The following is a 26,917-nucleotide window of genomic DNA, read 5'->3' on the forward strand; positions in this document are numbered from 1 at the left end:
TGTATTTCTCTTCAGAATTTAATCAAACTGCTGAAATGCATAATTTTTAAAAAAAAATCCCTTTTACCCAGCCATTATTATTCTTGAACTATAAAAACTTTTTTATGCTGTACCTGTAAGTGAATTTTTAGTTTTTTCTTTAAAAAAAAATCTCTGTGTTGGTGAAAAATCAGTTTGATAAAAGTTTCAATGTAGGCAGCAGTACTGTATTCTGTGCTGTTTTCTTTTTTAATCTTGGATGAGGCTTGAATATATTTTTTTTCTTTAAAAAAAATTATGTACTTTCACCATTAGAGACAAGAACAGCTTGTGCCTAATTAGGACTGTATGAAATGTGTTTAGTTATTATAGTCATAATCATAGGGGAAAAATGAGATGGTATTGGACCGGGAGCCTTTCAGTAGTTTGAAAATTCTTAGCAACTGGGTCTTAGTGTGATTTCTCCTAAGTCATATTTTCAGTCCTTTTGGATAGTTTTACTTTTGGCAGACACTTCTGATTTTCTGCTTTAGATTTTTGTCAAAAGTAGACATATAGAAATATTAGCAACTGCCTGAATTCTTAAAATACAGAAGTAATTTTTAAAAATAGTTCATAAACATTTAAATGCCTTACATTTTTGCTTTTGAGACTTTTAAAACAGTGTTAAGAGGTGTTTTCATGTTTTTGTAGATGAGAATGTCATTGTTTCAATAGAAAGCTCAGATTTTTTGCTGAATCATATAGAATATATGCAAGTAAGCATACCAAACAAAAGGCGGCCTTTCAAGAATTAGAAATATAAGGAACATGGCGAGATTATTTTGGCTGCAGAGGTGTCAGCTTTTCATTTGTTTTTAGGTCTTGAAAGGGAGTTCTTTAACATTAAAACAAGGAACTGAAAGCAATGTATTTAAAAAAAATCTTTACCCTGCTTTAATGTTTGTAGCATTTTTATTGATCACCTCAAGGATTTCAAGCTTATGACTGTTTGATTTTGAAAAATTTAATTTGTTCTATTAAAAAATAAAGTTTCTTTAGCACTTGAAATGACTGTTCACCAAGAAAACATTATATTAATAAACATTATATTGCTACTTTTCTGTTTGAGAGCGTGAAAGAAGATTCTTAAGCATGTTATTTCATTGAAAATAGCTACTAAATATAACTTGCTCCAGATCTGATCTGGACTATTTATTGACAACGCAGTTTCCCTGGCAAGAGGCAATAAAATATGTATTGTAATAGATTAAATGAGGGTAATCTTTAATTTATCATGTTTCTCTGCAAAGTACAACATAGTTTAAGTCATTTTTTATTTTGAGTGATTAGATGGTTTAATATTATAAAATGAAAGTATCAAGAAGTTAATTAAATAGAGTTGAATAGTAGTGTAGAGAGGTGTGAGAGGGCTGGAATTTATGTTTCTAGCTTTTGTGTCTTATGGTAAGCCAGGATTTCTCCAAAAGAGGTGTTTTGTTTTGTTTTTGTTTTTATTTTGGTTTTTGGTAGAACAGCTAGCTTCTCAAACTAGCCATTTGTTGTCTGGAACAACTTCCAGATGAATGAATACTTAAGGTAAAAAAGTGATCTGGAGTAGTGACAAACCAGTGTTCCAGAGAAGAAACGAAACATAAAAAGTAAACTTTAGCCACAGTTACCAGTAGGTCTTTATTTAAGAGGGAGATTACATTTTTTCCTTTAAATTATAATTAACTATAATATATTTCAACTGTTTTAGTTTTATCCCTCTTCTATTATAATCAGTTTAATATTGCAGTAGAATGATCTGGTATGGTGAGTTATGTTTCCCAGTCTTCCTTTTGAATAGGTAAATTTTGCTGTCTATTGAAGTGCTGTTGAATAGGTAAATTTTTCTGTCTGTTATTATAGTGTGTAATCTTAGATTGTAATTTAAAAACTATTATTTGTGTGTTTATATTTATTTACATGCATTCTATGAAGAGTTGAAAAGATTTTAGACTTTGGAATTGGGTTTTATACCTTTTGTTTAGAGTCTTTGGGCATGATATTAATTTCTCTGAACCTTGATTTTCTAATCTTAGCAATAATTAATAATGACCATTGTGTAGATTTATTTTAAGGAGTAAATGAATTAACCTTTGTGATGTCTTGCACACAGTAAGTGTGCAATAAAAGTCAACTCTTTCTTCTTTGGTAAGATCTTTTTAGAGAGTTACTTCCAGATTTGATAATGCTATATTGAAATCATTTTCTTCAGGTTTTCTAATAGTCTCCAAGGAAAAGTAAGAGATATCAAAGAGAATTGTGTGAACTTTAGACTAGTGAAGAGAAAAGGAATTTACTTGAGACAGAAGGAGGCAAAAAGTTCGCCAAGCAATTTTTTTTTAATGTTTGCTTGACTACTGTACAAGATTGGTGTGACTTGTCAGGGTGCCATTATGTACTAGGAGTGTGCTTTATTGGAGGTAGAAGTTTTATGTACAGTTTATTGTAATGTAAGGAACTTAGTAAGATTAAGATGACTCAAAGGAAATGTCAACCATGTGGCTGGGAAAGTCCCTCCACCCCCTGCTCTTTTTTCCATTCTAAGCATTTATTATATACTGAGCATCTCTGATGTTATGCTATTAACTGTCATTATTCAAGAGAGGATTAATTGTATCTAGTGTAAAATCATCATAATTTCTAATATTTTAAGTTTGGATTACTTAGTGTTTAAATTTTGGAAGTAATTTCCTCTGCATGCTTGATCATAAGTCCTTTGTGCATATTTAGCTCTCTTTGTCCTTGTTAAAACAGCTAATGTCAGTGTACAAAGCACTGCTTGTAGAAACGTAAATGTGTCTAGTGACCTGTGAAGAAGAGACATTTCAGGGGTAACAAAGTATGTGAAAATGGTTTATATTGGTAATAACAATATGTTACGAAGTTTTTCCAAAGTTTAGAAAAGAATTCCACATATCTAGTTGTTTTGTGACCTTTCTTCCGGTAATAATAGAGTTCAATGCAAAAAAATTGGGAAAACAAAAAAGTACAAAGGCAAAAACCAAAACCAAAAATCACGATCATCCTAATCCTGCCAACCAAAGAAAATCACTTTTAACTTTTTGATGTATGTCAGTGTTTTTTCTTTTCATCTGTGTGTTTACAGAATGATTTTACAAAAATGGTATAATGTTTGAGAGTTTGCTTTTTTTACTTGAAAATTCCTGACAATATTTTCATAGGACAGTTGTGTTTGATAGAAGAGAAACTGTGAAGCTCTTGATGGGTAGGGTATTTGTAAGTTTTTCAGGTTAGTTAAGAGTGGGAATAGAAGGATTAGTTGAAGAAACAGTTAGAGAATTTAATTTTACCTGCAGTGTTCAGAATGACTTTAAAGATCAGGAATGGGGTCATCCGTCAGATTATTTCCTGTGATTACTGCCTTAAGAGCTCTTAGAAGAATTTCCCCCAGTGGATTGTGATTTCTTTTTCAGAATAGTCACAGAAGACTTAAGGAGAAAGAGGAGATGGAGACTTTTCTAAGATGAACATAGGTGGGATCAGCCAGACACACACAGTTCGAGTAAATATATTGGTTCTAACAGTGGTGGGACCCTAGTATGCCACAGTGTGGAAGGAACCTCAGGCCCTATCCAACTCTTAAACACCAGTTTTGCAGATGAGGAACTTGTTTGACTTATCAAAAGTCATGTAACTAACTAGTATGGGACACTTTAGTAATATGGCAATTGGGCACTATTAAAAAGTATGAAATTTATTACTTTTCTAATTGTCTCTATTTTTGCTTTGTATTTTTCATGTCTTGAGTTTTCTTATCTCCCTCAGTTTTCTACCCATCTCCATATACTCCCATCTTTACTTTTTTCTCTCTCTCTTCAGTTAGCCATTATGTGGAATTAATATTTTAAAATCATTGTTTATATTGATTAATTTTATCTTCTCTGTTTAAGGTTTTTAAAAAGGATCATTTAACTTTTATGTGCCTTTCACAAAATGGAATAAAATTTAATTACTGTGTTTTACTTCTATATAATACTAAATTTATGATTAATATTTTATTATCATCTTATCATTACTATTAATAGGAGCCCCACAACATTTTATCTGAAAAAAGAAAAGATTTCCAGCTCTTGTAATGGGAAACCAGTATTGGCCAGAGTAGGCTGGATGGGGCAAGAATTGTCAGAAAAGCCCATGCGGGAGTAGGTGATATGATAGAAACACTCTCACTAAAATAAGTTGTGAATCCACTTGTTCCCCCTTACTTTAACAATTAAAACATAAATGCTAATTTGTGAGTGCTAATTTAAGAGGAGAGAACTTTCTTTTTTGCAAGAATTTTTTAAAGTCCCACGGGCAAAGAAAAAAGAAACTAGATGAGTTTATGGGATAGAGGTTTTCAGTTAAAGCCATCTGGAAAGACTTGAAAGCTGAAGGGTGTGGTTACCACTGAGTTTCATAATTACCCAGAAAAGAAAGAGATTAGGGAGGTTTTTGTAAATTATGCAGTCTCTGGCAAGTATACAAGTCACAGAGAACAGACAGTTTTACTTATAAATTCTTTGGAAAAGTATTTGCTTTCAGTGACTAAATGAAGCAAAAGGGAATCCTTTATTCAGATTGAAATCAGAGTCAAATGACAGAATTTATAGTAAGGGTAACTCTATAAATTATAATCTGTTTGGGTTCATGTCAAAGAAAACCCTAGTTTAAAAAGTAAGGAAATGTTATTTTATCATATAACAAGAAGTCCAGAGATGAGGTAAATTTCATGGTTAGTCAGTTCAGTGACCCAGTTTCTTAATCTCTCTCTGCCCTGTCATCATTATAGAGTTGATTTCATTATCAGACCTCTACAAATGGGCTGTAGCAGGAATGTACATTTGCATACAGATTCTGAACATTTCCAGAGGAACAAAAGTACATTCTTCTTCTCTGTAGAGTCATTTAAAAGTAAGGAAACATTTCCTTGAAGGCCCCCCCACCCCACCCCCGCCAGAAATCCTCATGTTTCATTAGCCAGAATTGGGTTTCATACCATTCTTAAACTAATCTTTGTTGAGGGGCACAGGATTAGGACTTGATAATAATTTGGGGTAGAATGGATATATGTGGGGAGTTCAGTCCCCATGACCATAGTAGTACCTAGTGTAACAACTAGTTACTGTACTGTAACAACTCCTCTTAAGAAGGAGATTTAGAATTTATTAATGAAGTAAGTAAAGCATAGTGAAACATGAGTCCCAGCCCCACTACTCAAGAGCTGTGTGATTTGGGTTAAATTCATTAATTTCTCTAAATATGCACTTCCACATCTGTAAAATGAAGATGATAATGCCCAATTCATAAGGCTGTTTTTTAGAATTAAATCAGATAAGTAAGATAGCACAGATTCTAACATTTAGTATTCAATAAATATACTATTACTGGTGCTTTTATCTCTATGTAGTTTTGTACTCAAAGAAAACCCTAAAACTGGTATTTTCACTTTAAAGGATTAGTTGTTTTTTTTCCTGAAAATACAAGGGCCTAGACCAAAGTTGTTGGAGCTCCCATTTCCTTCTCTAGCTTTTTTGTATAGTAGTACAAAAATGGGGGAAACTTAGTAAGCTTAGTATGAGCTGCCACTAAAACAATTCATTTACATGGTTGTGTCAACTAATACTTTGCTACTTATATTTGAGGTAGCATAAAAACTGAACTGACACATATTTTATGAAAATGTGCTATTGTATTAGTGACATATTAGTAATTTTCTTTAATGTAGGCTTCTACATTTTGGTCTTTTTTGCTGTAATAAAAAGTGTAAGCTGTTAGGGTGTAATTCTCTCTTTCTTTGATATTTGCAGATGGCTTGTTCAATCAGTATATTAGTCAACAGGAATATAAGCCACGATGGAGTCAAATCATTCCCAAAAGTACCAAAGGTAAGTCCTACCTTCTAGGTTGTGGGTGCTTTTTCTTTAATGTCCCAGTTTCATGTATCCGAAGGTAGCTCAAGTTTCACTGTACCCTATTAACGAAAAGCAGGTGTTTAAAACAAGACATAGGTTCCTCAACTAGATGGCAGAGGAAGTTTATTATATTAAATTTTTCTTTTAAACCTTTTTTTTTTATTGCTATAACAGAAGGTTGGGCATTTTTTACACATAATACCATCATAAACTGCTTTTATAGAGACGCTATAAAATTATAGGCTATTGTGTTGTAATCCCAAACGTGTCCCTGAAAAACCTTAAGTTCTGCAGAATTGCTCACAAAAGCTAATAGGGCTTATGAGAGAAGTGGAAATGGGACAAACCATTCTAAATCTGTGGAACTTTATAATCAGATACTAATAATAAAAACTAATGATAAAAACTAATAATATAACCAGATACTAATAATAAAAAGTAACAATTCTAATAAAAATAAATACTAGTACAGTTAAATATAGGCATTTATATTGAGCATCACAGTGATTTTGGAGCTTTAAACCCTAGGGCTCATGCTGCTTTCTTTGAGCTGTAGACCCTCAAGCTGAAGAACACCTCCTGTGGTCTTCATACATTGCTAAAGCCTTCATTTTAAGTGTGAGAAAGCTTTCCTCAAATAGTGTTAAACATTAATATACTGGAGAAAATTGCTTATGAACCTCCATGATTTCTGAGTTATATAAGCATCATTTTCCTGCTTTATCAGTCATATATGAGGTAATTTTCTTCAGAAGTGCATGTTGTAGCAGACTATTATATTTGAAAAATAATGGATTAAATATATAAAATGCAAACATACTGACAATCTGTTCTTTTTTTTAATGATCAAATATCTGTCTTTATTTTTTATTTTAAATTTTTATTTTACTTATTTATTTTTGGCTGCGTTGGGTCTTGCTGCGCGCGGGCTTTCTCTAGTTACGGCAAGTGGGGGCTCCTCTTTGTTGCAGTGCGCAGGCTTCTCATTGCGGTGGCTTCTTGCGTTGTGCAGCATGGGCTCTAGGTGCGCGGGCTTCAGTAGTTGCGGCGCATGGGTTCAGTAGTTGTGGCTTGCGGGCTCTAGAGCGCAGCAGGCTCAGCAGTTGTGGCACACGGGCTTAGTTGCTCTGCGGCATGTGGGATCTTCCCAGACCAGGGCTCAAACCCCTGTCGCCCACCTTGGTAGCTGGATTCTTAACCACTGCACCACCACAAGGGAAGTCCCTATTTTTAAAATTTATTTATTTTTTTTGGCTGCATTGGGTCTTCATTGCTGCACGCGGGCTTTCTCTAGTTGCAGTGAGCAGGGGCTACTCTTCGTTGCAGTGCACGGGCTTCTCATTGCGGTAGCTTCTCGTTGCAGCGCATGGGCTCCAGGCGCTCAGGCTTCAGTAGTTGCAGCATGCGGGCCCTAGAGCACACGGGCTTCAGTAGTTGTGGCACATGGGCTTCAGTAGTTGCGGCGCACGGGCTTAGTTGCTCCGCGGCATGTGGGATCTTCCCAGACCAGGGATTGAACCCGTGTCCCCCTGCATTGGCAGGCAGATTCTTAACCACTGTGCCACCAGGGAATTCTCTCTTAATCTGTTCTTGAAAATGGTAATACTGACTTTACTAATTGGGGGAAGAAGGAAAAAAAGGGTGAAACTTCAACAATAATGAGTTATAAATTCTAAACCTAGCTGTTAAAAAGGAGAAAGAATTTGCAGGAAACTTTTGAATGATTAGGGCTTGAATACGGCTTCAGTTTTGCATCTTATCTATAATATACAAGAACTGGTATTTCAGTCTTTTTCATAATACCCCTGTGGAATTAGTAAAAATTTGGATGTTCCAGGCACTTCACTGGCAGTCCAGTGGTTAAGACTCTGGGTTCCCAGTGTAGGGGGCATGGGTTTGATCCCTGGCTGGGGAACTAAGATCCCGCATGCCACATGGCATGGCCAAAAAATACATAAATAAAAAATAAAAATAAAAATGCCCTTTACCTAAAAAACACAATTTAAAAAAAAATTGGATGTTCCCTATTTTACATAGGAGAAAGCTGATACAGGGAAAGTTATTACCTAAAGTAATGTATTTCAGTTAATGGGAAAGTTACAAAGAAAACCTCAGGTTTTCTGGTTTCCATCAAGTAAGGCATTAGAATCCTGTAACCTTTTGAACCATTGAAATTAAGTTATATATAAAAGATCTGATATAAAATAAGATAAATATAAGTTAAACAATAGTTTTTTTCTTCAGAGGTTTAAAATTTTCACTGATTATATTTAAACCTGCCTATTAAGCTTTGTGATGTAAATAAGAATGAAAGGGAAGCAAATCTTACATTTTGTCAGACAGTACTACTCAAATAAAATAGTTGGTAGATTATGTGGGAGATGATTTTTGAAATATTGGCACAAAATTAATACAGTGATGAAATTATCATTAGTGTAAAACTTGATAGCATCTTAGTTTTCAGTAGCTGGTTTTATGAACTTTAAAACTGCTCATTATACTAATAAACCATGCCTGGAGTTATAGACCTGTGATCTAGTTCCATGATTGTTTTCCATCTTCACTTTGTCACTTCACAAGTTTAGAGATTTTACGTTTTTGTGGAATATCCTGTGTCTTTGCTGATTTATGGCATTGGTCCTAAATAAGTTGAAAGTAGCTTCCAGTTGCATTAAGAGCCTGAAAGCAATTAGAAAAAAAGAGCAAGATAATTATTATAAACTTAGTTATGTCATATTATGTCTCTTACGAGTCCTCTTATTCTTAATATTGAAAGAATAAGTGTGTCTTATTCTCACTACTCATTACAGACTTATGAATGAAGTTACTCTGGATATGCAGTTGTTCTGTGGTATTTCTTTAAAGAAAATATTGTTTCTACTTCAGGTGATGGAGAAGATAACCGACCAGGAATGAGAGGAGGCCATCAGATGGTTATTGATGTTCAAACAGGTGAGGACTACTTGGAATGGAAAGCAAATTCTTTAAAAAAATTATACATTTGAATATCAGGTACTCTTAAATGTACTTCTTTCCATTCCATACCAAGTTAAATGTCATTGGCCATAACCAAGTAGCAAAGAAAATAGCCATTATCTACAGGTAATAACCTAAACTAGGCAATGGCACGTCAGGGAGGGGAGGCTGCTGCACAAATGAAATTAGATAACCTAAAAGAAATGTAACGTGCAGCCCTTTAGAGCCGTGTGTGTGTGTGTGTCTGTGTAGTTTTATATGTGTTTGATTTCCATAGTATACTGTGGAGTATTTCTGGATTTTTAGTGCATTTATATTTTAATGCCATAATATGGGAATTGTTGCAGTAAAAGAGAATTAAGATATATTTTAGAGGGAGAGAATATAAAATTAAGTAGCCTAAGTGTTGGTAGATGCATAAATTGCTAAACACTGTCCACAAGCCTATAAATAATTTGTTTTAGTCTTCTTTTTAATTTTATTCTGCAGCTTGGTACTGAAAATTTTGCTTAGGTTTCTACAGCCTAGAACAGCTTAAATACCATTATATTTAGAGGTTAATGCTAAAATTATAATAGGTTTCAAACTACCATCTTGAAAAGCAAATAATACCAAGAATTTTGTATAATTTTATTTTATTATTTGGTTTTAGAAAACTTTACCACATACAATGCCAGTATCCACCCAAATAATATTTTACTTTTTCCAAGTGTAATAAAAACTCTGTTCTATTATTGTATTATGCTGACAATAGTGCTTCAGGAATAAGGTTTTTTTGACTCATTATAATTACTAAGATTATTGCAATGAAGATAATAATCATCTAGGCATTAATGTATTTTCACAAATGTTTCATAAGTAAAAGGAGGAATTATAATATTTACAATTAACTGCTAAATTTGTGTAGTAACCTGTGAGTTTGTTTGGGAGTATTATTAGGGTCTCTTTGGAAAAGGTTCATTTTGAGGCATAGGAATTTGCTTTCCTTATCTTGGCCCCTCTTCCCAGACCCCTTCCTTCCCACAAAAATAGGCTTGACTCAGCTGTAGAGTCCTAAGCATCTTTTTTTCTACCTGAGAGTTCAGTAAATATGCACATGCTTATTTCTCAAAGAACTGGATCTATACAGAAATTGGTTTTTTTAATCCAAAATTAAATACGGTATAAAAAAAGAGTTGAAAATTTGTGTTTAAATTGTCCACAGTAGCTTTTCTCCTCTTTTGAACATACAGTGGAATTTATAATGCTGTTCTTCTTTTTCTCAGTCATGATGAAAATATTATTAAATTCTTTTTTTTAATTGCTAATAAAATACTAAAAAAGAGTGTTGAAAAGCTACTTTAATTTTCTAGACAAAATGCTGTTTTCCTTAAATGCGAAAGTAATGTGGTTTACTTTAACATTTAAAGTTCACCTTATCAGGGAGCAGAAGGAATTTTCATAGTGCTTACTGTGTTGCTTATTATGGAATATGGACTGTATAAAATAGGTAAAATAAATGTGTAAGAAAAGAGGAAGTTTTTCTCTTTTTTTGTAATCCATGATATTTGGGAATGGAAAATGAGAAGATTCAAATAATAGGCAAATATCCTGACAGAACTTTGTGTGAGCAGAGTCATTGACGATTAAATGCTGACTTTTCAGGTCAGAGATCCTTTAAGTAAAATACTTACAGCATATAGTGATAAAGGTCCACATATTTTTCTGTAATATCTTGGTTTTATGCATTAAGGGCAGGGTTTCAGCAGACTCAAGGTCCTTATCCCCATTCCCTTTAAAAAAATATTTCAAGGAGAGGAAAAGGGTTGTTTCAGTATTTACTTGGTTTGCTTTAGAAACAATAATTATAAGAAAGCAATGACTTAAAGTAAGTCATTGTAAATAAGAATGACTTATTATAGGCATGGGATATATTCCAGATGGAATCATTAAAGGCATAATCTCTCATAGTTTCTGAGGCTTTATTATAGGTTGACAAAGGTCTACAATGAAAAATTGATCAGTATCCATACTTCTGTATGAGCACTAGTTGATAAAAATGTAATAAAAGTACTTTGTGAATATATTTTAAAGCAAATATTTCTACTATAGGAAATTTAGGGACTTAGCCATCAATAGAGGGATTTTTATTTAGAGCCATTTTGTGTCTGTTTCAGTGCTATTTTCCCACCCCCCCCCAAACTTTCTGAATGCTGGGTCAAGCTTTATTTAGGTCCATGTGTGATGATTAAATGAGATTTTGAGCCTTTAACAGGAACCAAAAATTTAAAGTCTGGTAAAACTAAATAATCATGATAGTTAATATAAAGTTGTCCATAACTCAAGTGAGCTTGATGGTCAGTATGTTACCATTACCACTTATAGTGTGGAAACAGTACTATGTGAACGGTGAAGTTGAAGGGGTTTAACCACATTCAGATGATCCTTTATATGAGTAATAGGGAGTATGAGTTATAGGGATGGTGTGTAAAACATATTGGTATGGAATTCTTTATAAATATATATAAATGAACTGGTGATGCAGTTAGGGTTGGGATCCAGATTGAGATAGAGGAGAAATGCAGCTTCTGAGGATTCAGGTGTCTGGAAGCAGAGAGAAATGTAAGGAAAGATGCCCTAGGAGTCAACCAAGTCAGAAAAAGCTTTGAACTTTCATAAGACTCTAGAATAGTGGTTTAGGTTAAGTTTAAACACGTGTCTGGTTGTGAGGGTGGGTAATCCAGGAATCTGATATATCAAGAGAAAACAAAAGGAATTTTTAAAATGCCATTCAAAAGTCTAGTAACTGCCATACCCTGGCATTCCGACTCTTTTGTTTCAGTTAACCATTGCTATCTATATTCCTTTCTATCACCATGCTCTATCCTTTTTAGTATTTCCTTGTTTTCTTAGATGAGGCTTCATGAATGGGCTTTAAGGAGGCCCATAATACTCTTGAAATGGTATGTAATATTTTTGTCTGCCTTTGTGGAGTTTATTGGGAAGATTCATTACCTATATATTTTTTAAAGGGTTAAATATTTCTCAAGTTTTGACATTACATGGTAAGTAAATACTGCTGGTATTCATATAAAATTTCAAATGAAATTCCTTGCTCTGTGTAAGTGGTATTCATTGTTGAAATAATAGTGTTTCCAAAGTAAACTCTTGCCCACCTTTCCTCTACTCTTGTTTTTTTCCCAGATTATCTGTTGCTAGATATAAGGTGGGTGAGGAAGAGAGTAAAGGTGATAAAGTCAGAGAGGTAGTGAGGGGCAGTTGTGTTGAGTTCTTTTGTAAGAACTTTAACCTTTACTCATAGTGAGATGATTAAAGGAAAATATTGTTGGGTTTTGAGAAATGTTACTGACTTTGCATTTTAACAAAAAACAAATTGGGTGAAGGGCAGAAGCAGAGCGACCTTTAACGAGGCAGTTCCTTACCAGAGAAGTGATGATAGCATTGGCTTTTACTCGAGTGGTGATCACAGTGTTGAGAATTGGTCAGATTTGGGATGTATTTTGAAGATGTCACATACAGCTGACAGGATTTACTGATGGATTGGATATGAGGTGTGAGTGAAACGAGTAATGAATGACTCAAGGTTTTGACCTGAGTAGTTGGGAAAATAGTATAGCCTTTCCCTAAGATGGGTAAAGCAAGTGGATTAAATATGGTGGGTTGTTCAGCAACTTGTTTTTAGACAGGTTGAGATACCAGTTAGACATTCAAGTATATAGATACGTCAAGTAAGCGGTTAGATATATTGTTTGGGGTTCAGGAAGACAGGTCCAGGCAGAATAATCATTTCCCTTTCTGTATTTACATAGCACTTTGTTCATACTATTATTTTTACTATAATGATTTCCAGATTGTTTTAGAGTTGCTTGTGTAGGTGTTATGTATCCCATTCCTCTCTATTCAGCTTTCTCCTTTCTACTTCCCATCCCCAATATTCTTATTGACAGGGGAATAACAAGAATCTTGCATTATTTATTTTTATGGCCGCAAAGCCTGGTATGGAGTAAGTGTGTACTGAATATTTGTTGAACTGAATCAAAATTTTAAAATCCATTTTCCTTCGAGTTGAAAGAAAAATATTTACTTGGAAACTACACTCTGATATTGCTTTAAACCTTGATGACTGGATTGTGTCATGATGTCATTTGTTGTAATATGCTAATATTTTTCTGAGGTGAATTTATGTTATTGGTTATACTCTAATATATTTAAATTTTCTGGTGATTCTGTTTGTTCTTTTCTAGTATATAGACTATATTTCCTTAAAGCTGTAGTTCTTATTACCTTGGAATCTAGGTAGAAAAATTAAAGGTTATGTAGACTTTGCATTTTTTTAGGGTAACAGTTGGTGCTTTCTTTTTTTTTTTTTTTTTTGGTACGCGGGCCTCTCACTGTTGTGGCCTCTCCCGTTGTGGAGCACAGGCTCCGGACGCGCAGGCTTAGCGGCCATGGCTCACGGGCCCAGCCGCTCTGCGGCATGTGGGATCCTCCCGGACTGGGGCACGAACCCATGTCCCCTGCATCGGCAGGCAGACCCTCAACCACTGCGCCACCAGGGAAGCCCGGTGCTTTCTGAATTTAATAGGAGTAGGAGCAGAATCTGGGATATCTTTGGGATTTTTTTCTCTAGAAATTCTGCTTCTATTGTAAAATTATTAATAGCATAATTTACCAAGGTGGTTTCATATACTTTTATTTTATCATTTATGTACCAGAGTCTTATAACTGCTATCATCAGGTTGATTTTAATTACCTTCAAAGTTGTATTTCTTGTTAAGTCTCTGAAAGAACCTTTTCTAGTCCAGGCTTACTGATATAACAATTAAATATAGTGGTTGGAGGTTGAGTGTGTGGGAAGGAAGTGTGTGTGAGAGAGAGAGAGAGAGACATATCTGGATTTCAATCCTGACTTTACCACCGACTTTTTGTTTGATCTTGAATGAGTTATAATGACAATAAAAACAGGAATAATAAATTAAGTTGCTGTGAGAGTTAAATGAAATAATGTCTTATATGTAAGTATCAATATATATTATTTATATAATATGTATTTTTATATTAATCTACAAATATATACTGATTAGTTCTGCTGAGAGAATTTGATGTAAATTTAGAGATCTTTCTTTTGTGTTTGTTTTTTTGACGGAATCTCACAGTGGAAATATTTTTAAACAATTGAAAAATTTTTGAAAAGCAATTTAAAACAACATGAAAAGCAGTGCTGTGTTGAGGGAAAAAATATCTCACTCATAATTCCACGTTCTAACTAACCAATAGTATTTTGGTATAATTGTTTCATCTTTTGTATATGTTTTAGAAAGGAAGGGATAAATATACTTTTAGATTTTTAGGAAACAATATTAAAATTCATTTTAAGAACTTTTTCGTTAAGGATTAGGTTAATTTAGTAGTAGAGTGACTTTCCCTAAGTAGAATTTGAAGAAACTGGAAGTTCTGTCTTTATAAGGTTGGTGCCTAAGTAGTGAAATACAGTTTAGAGAAGCCCAGTCCTTATTTTAAATATGCAATTTGAAGGTTTCCTAAGCAAGGGCTCTTAATCTGTTGAAGTTATATACAAATTTTCTTTGTATGTACATTTTTCTGGAAGAGAATCCATGAATTCAGATCATCAACGAGTTAAGAACATCTTCACTAGACTAAAACTTTTTATTTTTAACCTGAGGAGTAATAATATTTATTAAATACCTACTACATGTAGAGGTTGCGATTAGCACTTTTATATGTTCATACGTTTCATTTACAACTGAAAAGGTAGATACCTTCATTTTACAGAATAGGTCGTGCTGTGTCCAGGGCTGTGGAGCTGGGATTTGAACACAGGTCTATAGGACTGTCTGGCTCCAAAGCCCATGTTTTTGCTGCTGTTACTATAGTGGTTCTTAGTTTTCTAATGCGGAAGATACAGTGAAAATCTCAGGTATGATAGGTGAAAACAGAAAATACAGTAGATTGTGAGGGCTAAGTCCTGAGACCTCAGCAAATTTTAAATACATAAATACTAATAAAGCATATCACTTCACTTATAAAATAGCATAAAGTGAAATTGAAAAACATAGTTGATTCCTTTACATCCTTATTAAAAGCTATTGCAGATATAAAGAGTGAGGAACAATAGCTGACCTAATAATTGCTAACATTTATTGAGTGCTTCCAATGTGCCAGGTATTTCACTAGACTGAAACTTCATAGAGCTCATTTCAGCTTCTTTTAAAGTGACTTGTATTTCGAAGCAATTATTGCTTCCCAGTGTTTCGTTTATCTTGTTTTCTTAAATATTAAAAATTAATAGTCCCTGAATTTTCTTTTCCTTTTTCAGTCTGTAGATATTTTTTTCATTTTGCTACAGCTCTAAGGATAGACTCACCATTTTAAAAAGTACATGGTGGCATAAATTTTACTCTGATTTTTCAAAGCTTTCTTCTATCCTAAGTGAATTCTATTATTCTTACCAGAGAAGAATGTAGTATTGTATTGAATGTAGTAGAGAAGGAATGTAGTATTTTGTCCTACTTGGGAGTGTATGTCAATTTTACTGATTTATTCCTATACCTGGCATTTCTCTACTTAGGTTATTCAACTCTGAATTGGGTTTCAACTCTGGGTAAAATAAGGCAAATAGAGAAAAAGGCATGTCTGTTTTGCTTCAGTGTGGAAGTCTGTCCAGATGAAAACTTAAAATATCCATGGTACCAGGCAATTCTTTGTTCAACTCTCATTGAATTTTAAGAACCTACGGTACCAGCCCTTTTCTCTCTCTCAAGCAGAATAGGTAGTAAGATTTAGGCAAAATCCCAGTGTTTGGTATCTATAAAAGAAGTTGCTTGTCACTTGAAAGAACCGTTCTGTGGAAATCTGAACCTCTCTGACTGTACCAATTATATGTAACATGCTTTCTTTTTTTTTTTTAATGCCACATAATGGTTTTTCTTGATATTCTTTAAAGAAGCTATTGAAGAAAGTAGGTAAACATGGGTTTTAGTTTTTAAATACAAATATATTCATATGGCTGTATTTCTGTAGCTACGTATGACACGAATTTTTTTCTTTCATACAGTTATTAGAAAGGAATTCTAAAATATAGCCCTAATACAAAGTATATTGTCATAGGCAGAAAATACAACCTTTTAGCAGGGAAATTACAACCATATGTTGAATTCACCCAAAAGATCAGTCTCTAGTTTTGTAATCATAGCCTTATGTAAGAAATATAGCTCTCGGGACTTCCCTGGTGGCACAGTGGTTAAGAATACGCCTGCCAATACAGGGGACACAGGTTCGAGCCCTGGTCCAGGAAGATCGCACATGCCACGGAGCAACTAAGCCCGTGTGCTACAACTACTGAGCCTGCTCTCTAGAGCCCATGAGCCACAACTACTGAGCCTGCGTGCCTCACGCCTAGAGCCCGTGCTCCGCAACAAGAGAAGCCACAGCGATGAGAAGCACGTGTGCTGCAAGGAAGAGTAGTCCCCGCTCAGGGCAACTAGAGAAAGCCTGCGCGCAGCAACAAAGACCCAACGCAGCCAAAAATAAATAAATTAACTAAAAAAAAAAAAAAGCTACACAAAAATTCACCAATTAAAAAAAAAAGAAAGAAATATAGCTCTTTTTAAAAAGAGAGACAGATGAATCCAGTTGATAATCTGCTGGGTTTTGAGAGTTCAGGGGAATGGCTAAAGAAGGTAAGGTTAAAGAGCATATAAAATATCTTTCCCCTTCTAACTTATTCTTCCCTTCAAAAATTCTAATGTCAATCTAATGTCCTATTAACTACACTTTCAGAAGGATTAAACTCTTAAACTAAATGTCCTGACAGGGTTCATTTTTATTTTGAATATAAATTTGTGTTTCTTAAAAGTTTTTTTTTTAATTTCATTTGTTTTTCTCTTAGGGTCTACATTAAACTAGGAATTAAGCTAACCTCTTTTACAAGCCTAGTAACCCTCCACCTACCTCTTCTTTTTGACACTTGAATTTTATCTAAGGTTGGGCCCATGTTATGTCAGTGCATAGTATATGCATCCTATACTATTTCAAAGTGGAAGGTTGGATTTAATTACGAAAATAGTGTGCCATCTTGTGGAGGATTATGCAATCAGCATAGTCTGATTTACCCCTAAGAATCAGAGGAGGAGGAGAGATATTGCAGTTGGGCTCATAAAATAAAAAGCCTGCTTCTTTGTGCAAAATGGTGTGAAGATACTGATGTGTTAACATTTCTACCTTTTTCTTAGTGTATATAAGATTTATAGATTAGTACTATTGGTAGTAAGTAGTTGTAGGGGTTATTTAGTACTGATACGAAAAAAGACCTGTAAAAAAGACTGGTTGCATTTTAGCTTTTGTGGCCTGAGTAATAACTGATTGATTGATTGGTGATTGATTCATTTAGTCTCTGAGAATGAAATTGGTTTGATATCTTGAACACAGGCTATTATTGGTCACTTTATTTCCGATCTTTCTGTTTCCCTGGCTCCTCCTTTTCAGTAAGTCCTATATGCTGCAAGTTCAGATCTGACCATGTCACATCTCTGCTTAAAATCTTCTGTTGCTATTTAATACTGTACTGTCTGTGGAGTCGAGTTCAAAACCTTTATATTGTCATTTAACCCATTTCATGATGTGGCCACTACCTGTCTTTTTAACTTACCTCCACTCCACTACTTTTTTTTGTTCTTTTAAAATGAACAGTGTGTTTATTCACCACACAGTTTTCACCACTGTGCATGCATTATTTAATTCTCATGGTAGCTTTAGGAGATAGGTACTCTGTGCCATTTTAGAGCTGAGGAAACCAGTGGTTAGGGAATTTGGTGTTGGTCACACAGCTGTGGTGATAGAGCTGCAGTTCCATCCAAGATCTGCCTGACTTTAGATTCTGTGTCTTTTAAAACACTTTTTGTGTGTTTTTCTGTCTCTGTACCCTTGTTTTACTTTTCACCCTGCTTGAAAAGTCCTCTTCTCTTTCCTTCATTCTACCAGCAAAGCCACTTTCTGATGCATAGGTCAGATACCACTGTCACCATGAAATCTTCCTGAGTCTCCTCAATCTGGTATATTCTCTTCCCTTTTTTGAACCCCCATGGTGCTTTTTTACCTTTCTTACGGCACTGAGTCTACATTGCATTGTGGTGATTAATGTACTTGTTTTATATTCTTCACTAAATTGTGAGCTCGTTGAGGGTAGGGATGATGTCTTCTTTATTTTTATTCTCTAAAGTGCCTTGCCAATTCAGATTAGTACTCAAAAAATGTTGAGTGAACATTTCAGTGAGTCTGAGAGAAATAGCCTCTGTAGCCTGTGCTCCTTTAAGAAAAAATACAGAGAAAGGACTGCTGCATGAGGAGGATTATACTGCCCTAGGGATGTGCCTGAATTGTTATATAACCTATAAGCATGAGAGTGGACATCGTAAACCAAGCTACTGCCATGTTGCAAATAATAGCATTTTCTTTTTTCTACTTTCTTCTCACTACAGTTTTGTCTGATTATTTCTATAATCTTTAAAAGTTTTTGATATTCTTTATGCATTAAATAATATTTTTGCTGGTGTTTGGATAATATTTCATTCCTGAATGATTTAACTTAAATGATTAAATGATTTAATTAAAATTTTGTTATACATTTCATTCAGGTATGTCAAAAGGTCCTGTTACCATCTGATTCATTCAGTTTTACTGTTAAACTTTAACTGGGACCACAGAGCATTCACGAACAAGAATGACATCTTGGATTAATTCCATTGGGATGCTTGCTCTGTGCCAGATTTTATTTTGCTCAGCTATCAATGAGGCTGTTGTGGAAATGTGGGTTTTCTTTGCTGTGAGAATTTATGCGTACAAAGAGACCTGCTTTTCAGAAAGAACATTGAGAACCCAGATCCCAAGAGGAAGGGTTATTAAAGTTAGTGAACCAGGGTAACCTTATCCAAAGGGTGCCCAGAAACACTGTAAAACAAAAGGTCAATTGCTATTGCTATTTTAGTTATATACCCCCTCCCTCTCCAGGCTTCAGAATTTAATGGGGTTAATTGCATTTATAGTGAGGCCTTGGCAAATAATTTTTAAGTCAGATGAAAATAATTTTTTTCCTGTAGAATTCTCAGTATCTGGGCATTACTATGTGCCATTTGGGAAACAGAATGTTACTTAACTAATGATAATGGATTGTTTTATACTTCTGAGAGATGGCAGTTTTTTAATAGTTTCCATTATTTCACATTTATATAGAGCCAAAAGTGTTCTAGGTACTGGGTTAGACATGGAAACATACAATAATACTGTTTTTATTGCATCAGTGGTATTTAGTATCTACAAAGTATTTTGTGTATATGTGCATGTTTTAAAGGTAGAAATGCTGTTCAAGCTTGACACCCTTCAGAATGTTTTCATGTAACTTATATATGAAGAACTTTACCACCACACTGAGAGTTTGTAAATGAAAAAATCAGGACCCAGGCAAGTTAAGTGACCTATACCTGTTTACCCAGTTAGCGCTAGAACTGTTCCAGTGGTCTGTTCTTATCCAGAAGCATTGTTTTAATTTCCCCTAGGTTCTTTCACTTAGAAAATTCACTTAGAGTTTGAAATTATATGAAAATATGACAAAAATCTCTTATAAGACATCTCTATGAATGGCAAGAATTTTCTTAAGTAGTGTTACAATATTTCCAGGTGCATTTCAACCCTTCATGATGGGATGTAATTTAGATGACAGTCTCCGCATATATTGGCCTAGGGCATGTCAGAGAGTAGATGGCTTTATAGTTTTCCTGTAATGTATTATATTTAACTTAAAAAAATGGTAGGCATTATAACAAGTAGACATAAGATATTTACAAAGGGAAGAAATATTTGAAGAAAGGAAAGGCACTATTATTTTATAAAGAAAGGTAAAAATTTTCACTGGTCACGGAGCAAATGTTTTATCACATAATAAAGTCCATAGGTATAATAGACATTTCAGAATTAGAAGAAACCAAATTCTCAAGATACCTGGAATGACTTAAAAGTTTATTTCTGAGGAGTTAAATCTACCATAATATATTTGGAAAAATTTCCCCCAGTTTCCATGGGAATATCAAGGCTATGCATCACTTTATTCTTAAGATATCTAACTTTAACTCACAGCTAGTTTTAACCATTGTTTTTTGTATTGTAATAGAAAACAGTTTTAACGTGAAGTTTTTTCAGAAGTACCTAGATAGCATTATATTATATTTTGCACTGTATATTTCTTTGGGATTTCTTTTTTTTTATTTTAATGTGAAGTTTTTTCAGAAGTACCTAGATTTTAATGTGAAGTTTTTTCAGAAGTACCTAGATAGCATTATATTATATTTTGCACTGTATATTTCTTTGGGATTTCTTTTTTTTCTTTTCCCTTTTTTTTTTTTTTTTTTTTTTTTGCGGTACGCAGGCCTCTCACTGTTGTGGCCTCTCCCGCTGCGGAGCACAGGCTCCGGACACGCAGGCTCATGGGCCTAGCCGCTCCGCAGCATGTGGGATCTTCCCAGACCGGGGCACGAACCCGTGTCCCCTGCATCGGCAGGCGGTCTCTCAACCACTGTGCCACCAGGGAAGCCCCGCCCCCCCTTTTTTTTTTAACTATCTGAAGCTGCTTTGTTAAGAAGCTGGTAAATGTAAATTTTTTGTGGCCTGACACAGAAACTCCTAAACTGGCTGCACATCAGGCTTCCTCCTGGACACTTTAAAAGTACTGACTCTTTTTACCCACTGAGGACCTATGGAATCTGAATCTTAGGGGATGCCTCCTAGTTACCTTTGTATTTATAAATCTCTCAAGATAGTGGTTCTGCAGCAGCCCTTCCGTATGCCTATATTTAGGAAATACTAGTATTTATTTTGGAATGTTAACCAGTTTAAAAATCTCATTTTTAAGTTTACTTAGATGTACCTTCTTAAATGATCTTAGAAGCAATGGCTTGATCTTGGTGCCTATACTTAAATTTTGTTTTAAATTTTGTTTGTTTGTTCTTAAATTTTGTTCTTAAATTTTGTTCTTAAGTTTATTTTTTTTGCACATATTTTTCTAATTTTCACAGAGACTGTTTATTTGTTTGGTGGCTGGGATGGAACACAAGATCTTGCTGACTTCTGGGCGTACAGTGTGAAAGAGAACCAATGGACATGTATCTCTAGAGACACTGAGAAAGAGGCAAGTTCTCAGACTTTTCATCCATCTGTATTACGATAGGGGTGTGGTCGTACACTTCTTTTTCTGAATGATTTGTATTCTTTGTAAATGTCTATCAGCAGTGATAGCAGAAGAATTTGTGGTGACAAGTTTGGTTTAAGTATTCTTGCATTCCAGCTTCTATACCTGGTTCTTCAACTATTGGTACATGAACAGATCTATTTTATAGCGATAAATAGAAATGGGTATCTAATGTAATTTAGTTTTTAACCACTTTAGTTAAAATGTAACTGTGTAACTATTATTTTTCTTATGTTCTTGTCACCTCTACTCTTATTTTGAACATTTATCTTATTTTTATTTCCTCTGGAAAAATGTGCTTTTGGTTCCTCACTATCTTACTATTTTGGCCCCTCACTATTTGACTATCTTATCAGTTTTCACAAATGATGTATATTTTATTTTTAACTAAACTTGTATGTATGTATTCATGTGTGAGTCTGTCTATTGATACATATAGACATAAAGCTTTTCCATAGTGAATAGGATGTCTTGGATTTATGGCATTCTTTTATTTAATTTTTTGAATTATATAAGTGCATAATTAATTATACCCTGATATAAAGCACATATTCATATATTATTTTTTTAATCATTATAGAATTTTTTATTGTACTTTTCCCTCTAAGCAATTTCAGATTACAAGGTGAAAAATAAACTAAAACAAAACAGTAGTAGTAGCAAATGAAAAGGGGAGGAAAAGACCTAATTCAAAACCACTGATTTTAATCTAGGAAGGCCATTTTTTAAAAATCTGGTGCTATGTCTTTAATCTTAGGAAATTAGATTCTTGTTTACTTGGTGTGTTCCTTTGTTAATCATTTGGGTAGTTTTTATCTTTTTAAAGAGATCTTAAAATTCTGATTTCTATTTATTATCCCTGTGAAAATGGCCTTTGCCTTTTCAATATTAAAGTACCATTTTCTGAAATGATTATTTTTATCCTCAACAAAAATAAAGACAGATCTTAAAAGAATACATATCTGATTTCTCTTAAACTATTTTAAATCTTAGTTTTATTTGTAATTATTCTTGCAAGAAGCCTACAGTTCATCCTGAAATCCTCCCTCTTCTTCATTGAGGGTATCTAATTAGGGCCTAAAGTTCCACTGGTTCTAGCACTCAGTATTGCGTTTCAGATGTTTCTTCCTCTCTATTCCTTTTGGCACTAATTCCAACTTTGTGGTTTCTTTCTTAAAAGTTTTTGCTTCCATTGTTGATCTCCAGGTCTATTGTCCATTCATTAGCACAGTCTTTAAAAAAAAAACAACATATGGCTATGTGACACCTCTGCTTAAACCCTATGGTTAGCTTCAGTCCCTGTTTCTGTTATCTACTGCATTCCATATATTACATTACAAGCACCCACAAAACTTTAGTGGCATATAGTAATAAGCATTTATTCTGTTCACAAGTCTGTAGATTGGTTGGGCTCACTCACGTGCTGGGAGTCAGCTGACTGTCAGCTAGTCTAGATTAGCTTCCGAGACTACTTGGCTCTGTTCTACATAGCCACTCACCTTCCTGTTGGCTAGCATGAGTCTTGTTCTCGTGTAGGGGCAGGGCTGTAAGGAGGATGAAGTAGACATGAGCGCTCAATTAGATATATTATTGTCGCATTTTCCCAAAAGAAGTCATGTGACCAAATCCACAGTTATTGGGTGATGGGCAGCACTATCCAAGGGCATAGATACAGGGAAGTGTGAGTAATAACAGCAACAACAATAATGAAGTTTATCTACCTTAGTTCCTTTTGATTAGAGTAAAAACTTCAAATTTCTCATCATAATTTGGTCCCCATCTACTTTTCTAGCCTCATCTTTTGACTTTATGTGCTAGCCATACTTACAGTTGCTAGAATTATTGAACGTTCTCACCTGTGTTCTTTGTAATAGTGTTTTCCCAGTTTGGAATTAACAGAGGCTGCTCCTCCCGTGCACCCAGCTTTTATGTAGTGTATGCCTACTTACTCTTTAAAACACAGTTCAGACTTCAGTTCCTCTGAAGCCTTTCTTGACTTCCCTAACCAGAATTAGAAGCTTCCTTAGGTGTGAACACTTAACCCCTTACATTCCTTGAATGGGTTACTATAATGATTGGTTTACATTTCTGTTTCCCTATGGAGACTCTGAATTCCTTAAGACAGGCGTGGATCATATGCTTACTCTTTAGTGAGTAAATAGTTCAGATAAGTTAAATAAAAAATTAATGCTGGAGAAAAGCAAAGGAATGACAAATACAAAATTCAGGAGAGTGGCTGTTTTGGCAGGAAGGGGCGATGGATTACAGGGGTCCTCAAAAGTAATGTTAATGTAATATTCTAAGTTGTATTTAGAATGCAATTAATAATTATTTAAAACTAGTACTAGGAACATACAGAAATTATTTTGATGAGAATACTTTTTTTCTGTTATTTTGAAGTCCATAGAGATAAGTAAAGTAGTGATCCAGTACTGGAATTCAGATTTATTATAATTTATTACTACTGTCTTCATTTAAATACCTAAAAATCTTTTGTTGATCCAGCAGTGAAGTGAATGAGGATATATGGCTCCAGCAAAATGCTCATTCCTTCCAAAATTGAACAGAGTTTCATTTTGTTTTTTACACCAGTAAGTACAAGTTTTATTGTTTGATGATACCCCAGTGCATATGTTTTAAAAGTATTATATGCAATTAAAAAGCAAAATTACTATGTATAAAATAATTAAGCAACAAGGATATATTGTACAGCACAGGGAAATACAACCGTTATTTGATACTCACTTTATTTTTTTATTTTTATTTTTTTTGATACTCACTTTAAATGGAGTATAATCTATAAAAATATCGAATCACACAGAAAAACCAAAATTAATTTAATTTACTTTAATTTACTTAGACTAAATAATGTATCTAATATCTCATGTAGTAGATTGAAAGATAATAGAATGGCTCAGTTTTTAGAATAATTATTTTAAATGTTCATGTAGATATGCATGTAAGTTTTTATCAGTTCAAGACAAATTGTATTTTTAATTTTGCATTTTTATAAATCTCTTTAATATCTAGCTTAGTGGAAGACAGCTAGATTCTCATATGTGCTTTTGCATTTAATCTTTTGCAACATGTTGTTTTATGTGAGATATATGAAGAAGATTGGACCTCACATTGATACATTCTTGGAAAGGAAACTATTATTTTAATAGTAGCCTTTTTATATAATAGCACATGTACTTTTTTGATCTTATACCCCAAATTGACAAGTTGTTGTTTGCTTCTTAAAAATAATTGCACTGTAGTTTCTGAAACCATATCAGCTAATGTTTTGTAATTCTGTTACATTAAAATCCACTGATCTGTGTTGCTCTTTGAATGGATCTTTTACCCATGCTTGTTTTTTTGCTCAGTGTGTTGGTCACCTGAAAAATATTGGTTCCCTGAGTTATGCAGGTCTTCAAATGTTGACATATTATTATACAGTATCCCCCAAACCACATATGATCACTCTCATTAGAAAAATCTTTTAAGTGTTGGGAAGGTGTCAAGATCGCAGTGTCAGGTAGAAGTTTTCTAAAATTCTAAATTTGCTTAAAAATATGCATTTTATTATTGGCAACAAATTTTATCAGTTGTTTTTCTTCAAGGATAACATACTTACTTCATTTATTTTTCAGAAAATGTCTGAATAACCGTACTTGGATTGTTAGTTTTCTTTTGAGTAAATATCATGTTTCCTGGAAAAAGCAGCTACGTCAGCTTGCAGCTCAAACAATTGCATAAAATGCTTTTCCTTGAGACAACCATCATATGTCAAGTAGCACTGTTTTATAGTTTTCTAAATCTCTTTAATTGTGACTTAATAGAAAGCAGCAAGATTCATATCTGCTTCTGCATTCAGTCTGTTGTTATATCAAAAGTCATGTAGCCTCTGGAAAATATCACATACACTTATAAGAGAGTAAGAGTGAAAAGACACATTTTTTTATCTTAGTATTGTTATGAAAATAACTGTAGAATCCCTGAAGACCCCAGACTGCACTGAGAACTGCTGCTTTAATCCGCATTCCCTTTTCACATATAAACAGTTACCCAAATAATGCCTTAGTAATGTCCTTTATAGGTATCTTACTGTTACCCCCAACCTCTATCTCTGACCCAGGACTCAATTCATGATCATGCAGTACATTTCAGTGTCATGTTTCTTTAGTGTCCTTTAGTCTGGAACAGTTCCTTGACTTCTCTTTGTCTTTCTTGACCTTGGCATTTTTGAAGAATACAGGGCAATTGTTTTGTAGACTATCCTTCAATTTGATCTGTCTGATGTTTCCCCAGGATTGGATATAGGTTAAGCATTTTTAGCAGGAATGCCATGTGGAGGACATCGGGTCCTCCTAAGGAGGACAGGCACATCATGTCAGTTTGTCTGATGTTAGCTTTGATCACTTGGTTAAGAAGGGTGCTCACCAGATTTCCCACTCCATATTAATAAGTAATTTGTGAGGAGACATTTTGAGACTATGAAAATATTCTGTTACTCATCAAACTTTTGCCCTTCTAGCATCCATTGATGAAACTGTTAAAGCTTTTCCCAAAGTGGTTGTACTATTTTATATTCCTTCCAGAAATTTATGAGAGTTCTGGTCGCTCCCTGTCTTCTTTCCCTGTTGAACTGCTTTGGCACCTTTCTCAAAAATCAATTGAGCATATAAGTATCTGTCTCTCTTTGGACACTCTAATCTGCTCCATGATCTTTTGGTCTATTCATATTCCAGTATGACACTCCTTCAGGTCAAGTAATGTAAGACACTTTCGTTCTTCTTTTTAAAAATTATTTTGACTCTTCTAGGTCCTTTACATCTTCATATAAATTTTAGACTCATATTGTCAGTTTCTAAAACTGTTGGACTTATGATTGGAAATGTATTCAGTCTATAAATCAATCTGGAGATAATTGATGTCTTAATGATACTGAGCCTTCTAATCCATGAACAGGGTTAAATTTCCATTTATTTCAGTCTTATTCATTACCTCCCAGCACTCGGAGTTAGCAGATTAGAGGTCCTTTTTATTTTTATTGAATGGATCCCAGTGTATTTTGTTTTTCCATGCTACTGTAAATGAAACTTAAACATTTTTAATTTTCAACTTGTTTGTATCATGTCACTTTTCTAAGTCCATTTATTTAACGGTTTCTCTTCTGTTATATGTTGATTTCTTAGTATGTTTTAAACAAATAGTCCTGTCATCTCTGAATAGAGACAATTTTAACTTCTTTCTTTCCACTCTCTTTTTCTGTCATAACTTTTAATTTTATTTTTTAATGCCTTATTGCACTGATTTGGACTTCCAGTACAGTATTAAATAGAAGAGATGAGAATAGACATCCTTATTTTGTTTCATGTCTTAGCAGGAAAGCATTCTGTATTTCACCATTAAAGGGAAAATTAGATTTAGGATTTTCATACATTGTTTATCAGATTGAGGAAGTTCATTTCTATTCCTGGTTTGCTGTGAGTTCTTCCTGATGCATATTTGTTGGGTTTATCAAGTGCTTGTTCTACAATATATTTATTGATAAGATTGTGTATTTTTCCCCTTTATTCTTTTACTTTTTTTTTTTGGCCACGCCACACGGCTTGCAGGATCTTAGTTCCCTGACCAGGGATTGAACCCAGGCCCCAGCAGTGAAAGCGCAGAGTCCTAACTACTGGACCACCAGGGAATTCCCCCTTTACTCTTTCAATGTGGAAAATTACCTTGATTGATTTTCAAATGTAAAATTGACTTTGCATTTGTGAAA

The 26,917-nt window shown here is 34.1% G+C and overlaps 1 protein-coding gene across 1 annotated transcript in view; it reads left to right on the forward strand.

The window, feature by feature from the left end:
- The window catches only part of MKLN1 (muskelin 1), a 177,293-nt gene that overhangs the window by 90,517 nt on the left and 59,859 nt on the right, over positions 1-26,917 (forward strand). Inside the window, exons 7-9 of the mRNA XM_065883535.1 lie at positions 5,820-5,897; positions 8,811-8,876; positions 20,984-21,096. Of these exons, the coding sequence (XP_065739607.1) occupies positions 5,820-5,897; positions 8,811-8,876; positions 20,984-21,096 (257 nt within the window). The remainder of the gene's footprint in view (positions 1-5,819; positions 5,898-8,810; positions 8,877-20,983; positions 21,097-26,917) is intronic.

Source organism: Phocoena phocoena, chromosome 9 (assembly GCF_963924675.1).
Source record: "Phocoena phocoena chromosome 9, mPhoPho1.1, whole genome shotgun sequence".
Lineage (NCBI taxonomy): Eukaryota > Metazoa > Chordata > Mammalia > Artiodactyla > Phocoenidae > Phocoena > Phocoena phocoena.